Genomic DNA, 9,178 nt, shown 5'->3' with positions numbered 1-9,178 from the left:
CCTTTCTTCAGCCTCTGACCGCCTTTGTTTTCCCCCACAGTTCGTCTGACCCCTCGGGACCTCTTAAATCCCCACACACCCAGCCCGCAGGCCTGCTTCCTGTACAAATGCCATGCTTTTCCACTTCCACTATAAACTTCTTGCACTCTCTCCTTTTCTTTTTTCTCGACTCTTACCACTTAGTTTCCTTAAGCTTCCTGCTCTTTGTCTTTGCCCTGTGCTTCTCTGTTGCTTTCTCCTGGTTACTCTTTTCATCTGCCTTCAGCTCCAGTGTTCAAACCAGTATTCATAATTTATCGTAAACTAAAATGCCGTATGAAGGTGAGGAATGAAACATACTCTGCTGTGCAGTTATAAAGAAATAATCACTAACAAAGTCACTGTTAACACCCTGAAATTGAACATTTTCCTATTACAACACTTCCATAAAAACGTTTCGTTCCGGTATCGGAGAACGGCATATCGTACTTTTATCTGTTTATGGTAACATTTAATGTTGTAAAATATCTACACAACAAGTATAGGCTTGTCTTATAGCAGCGGTAAACATTTCTGAAGAACCCCCTCGCTCTATTGTTTTTTATCCTGTTATGACGTTAATAAGCATCATGCCGTTTTATTGTAAAACTGCAGACGGTGTAGACGTAAAGTTTTATGTGTAAACTGTGTAGATTTTTATGTATGAAGTGCATCAAGTTCTAAATATAAACTTCTTAGTATCCGGGTAATGAGCTGTTACTATAGATTTTTATGTTTTTTTATATTTTTATATTTATTTTTATATAATATTTTATAACGAACATGTAGAAATTTCAGATTTACTGCCGACTTTCCTTCACATATTGTAAAATAATCCGACTTTAAAATTACTTTGAGAGAACAATTACATGAAAAATTATTTTAGAAAGTCGAGCGTACTACATACAAGTTCCCATATCGTTACTATAGAAACGATAATGTTTTAAAATAAGGGTATTGATATCGACCTGCACTGAGGTCAAAGCTGCTGTTATTGACACCTAATCAACGCCTTCTGGCCTTCAAGAGAATTGCCTCCATTTCACTAATTTTGGTGAACAACATTCTACGCTTTCGTGTGTAACAATAAACTTTACAAATCACAAGAGATCATTTATTAAGTAAAATTATACAATTATAGTAAAGTAGTGTTTGCTTCTTAGCTAAACTCTTTAGCACAGGAAACATGTGACCTAGTGGCCTAGAGGAAGACAGAAAAAAATGAACATGCCAAGAGACTAGATGCTATATTTAGCCACGATCTTGGTCTTTGTTTAAAATTGTTCATTTTTAGAAATGACAATTTTTACGTAGATTTGGAAAGAAATTTATACTGAATATTTATTTATTCAGTTGCTTATTAAACATGGATCAGACAAAATGCACTTGCACAAAGCCAGCACCATAAAATAACATTAAAATTTTATATTTTTTATTTTTTTTATTACCATTTTCTGAGGAGTTTTACACATTTTCATTAACCAGCAACTAAAATTTAATTCATTTGGTGAATTTTCCACCTTGATGGCAGTTTTGTTTACGAAATTTAAAGGTGCGTTATGCATCATTTGAAATGTATTTTTTACTAGTAAAAACAACAAAAAAAAAATGTAGGGACTTTTAAAACATTTTTGCGTACGAAGTATTATTTTTTATAAGTATATTTATTTGTATACCACTTTTAACAATGGACATTGTCTCTAAGCAGCTTTACAGAACATAAGAAACATGATATAAATACAAAAAGTTTAATATTATACATTCATAAGATTTATACAAAGATTCAAGATTAATATTAGTTTTATATTTAAATGTGTTTGTATTTATCCCTAATGAACAAGTCTGAGGTGATAAAAAACTCCTTTAGATGTAAGAGAAAGAAACTTTGAGAGGAACCAGACTCAAAAGTGAACCTTATCCTCATTGACACTTGGTTGACTCTGGAGTGTGTGATTATAAACTGTTATAAACACCAGAGAGTGTTGTTATGAACAATGTCCTTTCGACAGTCAGGTACTGACCGACAATCGTGTATTGATTATGGGGTTGTTGTCCTCAGATACCACATGTTCTCTGAATGTTTATGAACTTCAAGAAGTGGAACACAGCTGGAGCTGGTAGGTCTCTGGATGCCTCAAGATGGCATCCTGCTGTTTGTAATATTAACCGGAACTAGATGATGACGTGTATCTACTGGGGCACACAGTTGTAGGATGTATTATGTGAATGTGTCTGGATAAAGAGAGATGTCTTTAATATACATTTAAACTGGGCAAGTTTGGGGAACGTGAGCCTCAAACACTGTCAGGAAGGTTATTCTAGTGTTTAGGAGATAAATATGAAAACGCTCTTCCACCTTTAGTAAAAGGTAAACTCTATTCAGCTGCACCGCTTTATCTGTTCGATATGAAGCAGTTTCCTACTAATAAAAATGCTTGATTGAAGTACAGAATGTGATGAAGTACAGAGTGTGTTTTCCTTCTCCAGCCTCCACCGTTACTCCCCCAGACATGACAAAAATAACAGCAGCTTGTTAAAGGCTCGAGTGAGTCACCACGAGAGCCTGCTTTTCAGCTTTAACCGTTATGCAGCGTGAGCAGAAAGGCCACTCAGAGTGATAGTTTAACCAGAATAACTGATATCTCACTGTACTTTGGTCCAGCGGTCAAATCTCACACTCTCATTGTGTAACACAGAGCTGTAGACCTTCACCTCATCCAAGTTCTCACAGACCGACGGTAGAGGAAACAGATTAGACTCAATACAGGAGTGAGTCAGTGATTAAATCAGTGACAGAGTGATTACAGTAAATAAATGAAGGACTGAGTGATTTTGTCAATGGGTGACTGAGTGAAGAAATAAATGGCTAACAGAATAATGGAGTAGGTGACTGAGTGAGTGAGTGAATGAACGCAAAGGTGACTAAATGAGTGAGTGAATAAACGAGTAGGTGACTGAGCGAGTGAATGAACGAGTAGGTGACTGGGTGAGGGACTGAATGAACGAGTAGGTGACTGAATGAACGAGTAGGTGACTGAGTGAGGGACTGAATGAACGAGTAGGTGACTGAATGAACGAGTAGGTGACTGAGTGAGGGACTGAATGAACGAGTAGGTGACTGAGTGAGGGACTGAATGAACGAGTAGGTGACTGAATGAACGAGTAGGTGACTGGGTGAGGGACTGAATGAACGAGTAGGTGACTGAATGAACGAGTAGGTGACTGAGTGAGGGACTGAATGAACGAGTAGGTGACTGAGTGAGGGACTGAATGAACGAGTAGGTGACTGAATGAACGAGTAGGTGACTGAGTGAGGGACTGAATGAACGAGTAGGTGACTGAATGAACGAGTAGGTGACTGGGTGAGGGACTGAATGAACGAGTAGGTGACTGAGTGAGGGAGTGAATGAACGAGTAGGTGACAGAATGAACGATTGGGTGACTGAATGAACGATTGGGTGACTGAATGAACGAGTAGGTGACTGAATGAACGAGTAGGTGACTGGGTGAGGGACTGAATGAACGAGTAGGTGACTGAATGAACGAGTAGGTGACTGAGTGAGGGACTGAATGAACGAGTAGGTGACTGAGTGAGGGAGTGAATGAACGAGTAGGTGACAGAATGAACGAGTGGGTGACTGAATGAACGATTGGGTGACTGAATGAACGAGTAGGTGACTGAATGAACGAGTAGGTGACTGGGTGAGGGACTGAATGAACGAGTAGGTGACTGAATGAACGAGTAGGTGACTGAGTGAGGGACTGAATGAACGAGTAGGTGACTGAGTGAGGGAGTGAATGAACGAGTAGGTGACAGAATGAACGAGTGGGTGACTGAATGAACGATTGGGTGACTGAATGAACGAGTGGGTGACTGAATGAACGAGTAGGTGACTGAATGAACGAGTAGGTGACTGAATGAACGATTGGGTGACTGAATGAACGAGTGGGTGACTGAATGAACGATTGGGTGACTGAATGAACGAGTAGGTGACAGAATGAACGAGTAGGTGACTGAATGAATGAATAGGTGACTGGGTGAGGGACTGAATGAACGAGTAGGTGACTGAATGAACGAGTAGGTGACTGAATGAACGAGTAGGTGACTGAATGAATGAATAGGTGACTGGGTGAGGGACTGAATGAACGAGTAGGTGACTGAATGAACGAGTAGGTGACTGGGTGAGGGACTGAATGAACGAGTAGGTGACTGAATGAACGAGTAGGTGACTGAGTGAGGGACTGAATGAACGAGTAGGTGACTGAATGAACGAGTAGGTGACTGGGTGAGGGACTGAATGAACGAGTAGGTGACTGAATGAACGAGTAGGTGACTGGGTGAGGGACTGAATGAACGAGTAGGTGACTGAATGAACGAGTAGGTGACTGAGTGAGGGACTGAATGAACGAGTAGGTGACTGAGTGAGGGACTGAATGAACGAGTAGGTGACTGAATGAACGAGTAGGTGACTGAGTGAGGGACTGAATGAACGAGTAGGTGACTGAATGAACGAGTAGGTGACTGGGTGAGGGACTGAATGAACGAGTAGGTGACTGAGTGAGGGAGTGAATGAACGAGTAGGTGACAGAATGAACGATTGGGTGACTGAATGAACGATTGGGTGACTGAATGAACGAGTAGGTGACTGAATGAACGAGTAGGTGACTGGGTGAGGGACTGAATGAACGAGTAGGTGACTGAATGAACGAGTAGGTGACTGAGTGAGGGACTGAATGAACGAGTAGGTGACTGAGTGAGGGAGTGAATGAACGAGTAGGTGACAGAATGAACGAGTGGGTGACTGAATGAACGATTGGGTGACTGAATGAACGAGTAGGTGACTGAATGAACGAGTAGGTGACTGGGTGAGGGACTGAATGAACGAGTAGGTGACTGAATGAACGAGTAGGTGACTGAGTGAGGGACTGAATGAACGAGTAGGTGACTGAGTGAGGGAGTGAATGAACGAGTAGGTGACAGAATGAACGAGTGGGTGACTGAATGAACGATTGGGTGACTGAATGAACGAGTGGGTGACTGAATGAACGAGTAGGTGACTGAATGAACGAGTAGGTGACTGAATGAACGATTGGGTGACTGAATGAACGAGTGGGTGACTGAATGAACGATTGGGTGACTGAATGAACGAGTAGGTGACAGAATGAACGAGTAGGTGACTGAATGAATGAATAGGTGACTGGGTGAGGGACTGAATGAACGAGTAGGTGACTGAATGAACGAGTAGGTGACTGAATGAACGAGTAGGTGACTGAATGAATGAATAGGTGACTGGGTGAGGGACTGAATGAACGAGTAGGTGACTGAATGAACGAGTAGGTGACTGGGTGAGGGACTGAATGAACGAGTAGGTGACTGAATGAACGAGTAGGTGACTGAGTGAGGGACTGAATGAACGAGTAGGTGACTGAGTGAGGGAGTGAATGAACGACTAGGTGACAGAATGAACGAGTGGGTGACTGAATGAACGATTGGGTGACTGAATGAACGAGTGGGTGACTGAATGAACGAGTAGGTGACTGAATGAACGATTGGGTGACTGAATGAACGAGTGGGTGACTGAATGAACGATTGGGTGACTGAATGAACGAGTGGGTGACTGAATGAACGAGTAGGTGACTGAATGAACGAGTAGGTGACTGAGTGAGGGACTGAATGAACGAGTAGGTGACTGAATGAACGAGTGGGTGACTGAATGAACGATTGGGTGACTGAATGAACGAGTAGGTGACTGTGAATAGGGTTAATTCATTTTCATGATAAATGATCTACACAGGGTTCGTTCGTGTACTCGTGTGTGCAACTGTGTTAAAGTTCTGTGACCTACAAAAATTTCATATTTTTCAAGACAACCAAGTGCATGATCATTTACATGCAGTCACAGTTCAGTGTTGCTTTTTCTTCTCTCTCCATGTGAGCAGTCTGATAAGCCGTTGTAGAATTCCTGTGGGGGTTACAGAATGCCGAAAGAACCCGTGTGAGCGTCGTGTGGCGCCGGCGGAACGTAACGACCGATTTAATCGCCTTTAATAATCACAAGTGGGCTGTAATGAGACCTAATGTTTCTCTAAAGAGTTTGTGTGTGGGTGGTGGGGTTGTGGTGAAAATAACTCAATTCTCACACACACACACACACACACACACACACAAGCCATGTGCTCTCTATCTAGACACACACACACATACACGATTGCACGATTCTGGCAAAATGTGTCAACACGTTTTTGTACTTACTAACGTGATAATCTGGCATTTGGGGTGTGTGTGTGTCTAGATAGAGAGCACATGGCTTGTGTGTGTGTGTGTGTGTGTGTGTGTGTGTGTGTGTCTAGATAGAGAGCACATGGCTTGTGATATTGGCAAGAAATCAGGAATGTTGGAGAAAAAGGGAGGGTAGGATTCTTGGTTAGCTCGAACTAAATTGTATCACGTGAGTCTCGGGACAATTTAAACTCTGTGTTCTAGTATTAAGGCTCGCTAGTTAGCGTTGTAGTGGAGTTTTTTCCCCCTCAGACAGAGTATATGTTTTTTTTTGGTTCTCATCATCCACAGTATTGACCTTCATACCAAAATGAGTAACCTACTTTTTAATATTAAACAATCAGGTCCATCGTTTTATTATTGGAAATCGGATTATTTTAATTAGCTATTTGTAGCAAGTAACGCTAAGTGCAATGAAGGTGTAATTTTAGTAGAACAAAGCCTTTTATTATTTTTTATTTTTTAGTAATTCAATGTTCAATGTAAAACAGTGTTGACTTTTCTCACTGTTCTGACTGGTTTTCTTTGTCTCTGTTTTCAGAGGTTGATCAGATTTGATGCAGTGATTATTTTCTTAATATGGCGGCACCTACTGAAGTGGTGCTCGTGGTCAATGCTAATTTTTCTTAGTGTCTATTTATTTATTTATTTATTCATTCATTCATTCATTCATTCATTTCTAAAAAGTGAATGTTGACGTTCTTGACACGTTTGTCTCGTTTCTGTCGTCATTTGATTTTTACATTGTGTAAAAGACCTAGCTTTAGCCATTACGCCCTGATTTTCTACGTTGCTTAGCAACATTGTTGCATGTTTTTCCCATTTTAAACACACTATTAAATATAAATATTCATACACTAAATGTAGATGAAATTATAAATATATATAATTATAAATTGATGTATAAAAAAAAGTCTTATCTGTAATCTTTGTTGTTTTTTTCCAGAGTGGGCGTGGACCCTGATCAAGACCTTCAGCAATGTGGAGACAGCTTCCAGGTCCTTCAAGGGGTTAGTTGAAGTCCTCAACATGGGACTGGGCGATACGGCTGAAAACTGTATCACGATATCAGTGCTTCATGTCGGTCGATATCGATAATTATTGATATTTTTTATGACCCATTTAAAATAAGGACCAGGAGAAAAATATATTACATTTAAACATTTTTATTTTAAACTTAACCTTCCTCTGATCGTAATCCCCTCGGTTATTAAGACAGAAATGTCAACAAGCAGGAAAACTCTAATAATTATAATGTAAACATGAGTCTAAAGTCACAATGAACACTTAACTATTATCTCTTAACATTTAAGGTACCAAAATGAAAAACTGCCATACTGGCGAGCTGTTACACGATTGGCTGTTAGCGTGTCACTCCCTACGTTGCTAGGTTACCAGAGAGCGAGTGCCTTTGTTAATGCAACCAAACTTGCTTCGCAATCTCTGTTTTCTTGCGACGAAGTATAAAAAATATTGAACTTTTTTTTTATCGATATCGATCACGTGTCTATCGCGATACATATCGTTATCGTTTTATCGCCCAGCCCTACCTCAACATCTTCAACATGTCTTTAGTTCAGAATCTGATGAAGTCACTGGCTGAAGATCGTAGTAAAGATTAAAGTTATTCATAAAGCATGATGGGGTCAAAAAGTGTTAGGAGCAGCTAAAATGGGCTAAAGGTGAAGAGGGGAGGAAATGTGTTGTATACAATATATAATAATGATAGTGAGTTAATAAGATGATACAGATTAAATGGTGTAGGGATTATTTTTGTGACCAATCAGATTAAAGGTAACATCTCTGAAACAGAGCTGAAATCCCACAGCAGCAGAAATGGTCTAATTTGTCTCTATGACGTTTCTGCTCTGTGTCGGAGATGTTTACATTTACATTTCCGTTACATTTATAACATACGGATGTCACGAACGTAATCCCTACACGATATAGTCTCAGATGTCTTAACATAGAGACAAAGTGAAGGTTTTTTTTTTTTTATTAGACAACCAATCACAGTCTTATACAGAACGCGTCACCTAGTGACACGTTAAGCTCCGCCTTCTCTCTAAGATATTAGTTGTTGTATTTTCCTTGTTCAGAGTTGCTCTGAGACCTGAGATAATCACTCTTAAAGGTGCCCTGCCACACGTATTTCATTCCTTTTGTGGTAATGTCTGAAGTTTACCACGGACTCTAACATTTTTTTTGTGTTTCAAGCCATTCTAGTGTGGTATAGAAAGCCTGCAGGAAGACTCAGCTCGATTTGCACCAGTTCTCATGAATATTCAAATGAGCTATGCTGCTTGGCTCCGATTGGCTAACCGCTAGGATATGAAAACATGACTATTCATTCACCCACACAATAAGTAGCCTAGGCTAGAGGAAATTTGTTTACAATCACCTTGAATTGCAGCAGAACGGCTTCTTCACAAGCCCGCTGACGTTCAGCCGTCCTTGCTGTATAGGAAACTCACTGAGCTACACGAATTCTGGGGGCGTGGTCTCAAGTGGGAGAGTCATGAATAGTAATGAGCTCAATCATTACGACGTCACACTGAGCAGCTTTTCTAACTGACCTGATTTAAGTGACTAGAACTGACCGGGGAGGTAACAGTTCATTTTCACATTCACGACACAACACAAACACATATGGACCTAACACGTATCAAAAAATACAAGTAAAAACGGTTTTGTGTGGAAGGGCACCTTTAAGATAAGATTCATAGTTAGAAATTATTTAAGATAAATTAGGAACTTCCTGAGAATCTTCATGAACACGGGCCCTGATGAGCAGAGCGACAATTAACACCTTTCAAACTAATCATGAACGCTTCTCTTGTGTGAAAGTGTTAATGCTTTATACATTTTACATGCAGCTAA

General features: G+C 40.3%; 1 protein-coding gene across 1 annotated transcript in view; it reads left to right on the top strand.

Moving 5' to 3' along the window:
• Window positions 1–9,178, top strand: part of slc9a7 (solute carrier family 9 member 7) — a 62,436-nt gene that overhangs the window by 33,299 nt on the left and 19,959 nt on the right. Inside the window, exon 13 of the mRNA XM_060867382.1 lies at window positions 7,245–7,308. Coding sequence (XP_060723365.1) covers window positions 7,245–7,308 — 64 coding nt within the window. The remainder of the gene's footprint in view (window positions 1–7,244; window positions 7,309–9,178) is intronic.

The sequence above is a fragment of the Tachysurus vachellii genome, chromosome 4, assembly GCF_030014155.1.
Source record: "Tachysurus vachellii isolate PV-2020 chromosome 4, HZAU_Pvac_v1, whole genome shotgun sequence".
Classification (NCBI taxonomy): domain Eukaryota; kingdom Metazoa; phylum Chordata; class Actinopteri; order Siluriformes; family Bagridae; genus Tachysurus; species Tachysurus vachellii.
This window is presented reverse-complemented; position numbering and strand designations above follow the sequence as displayed.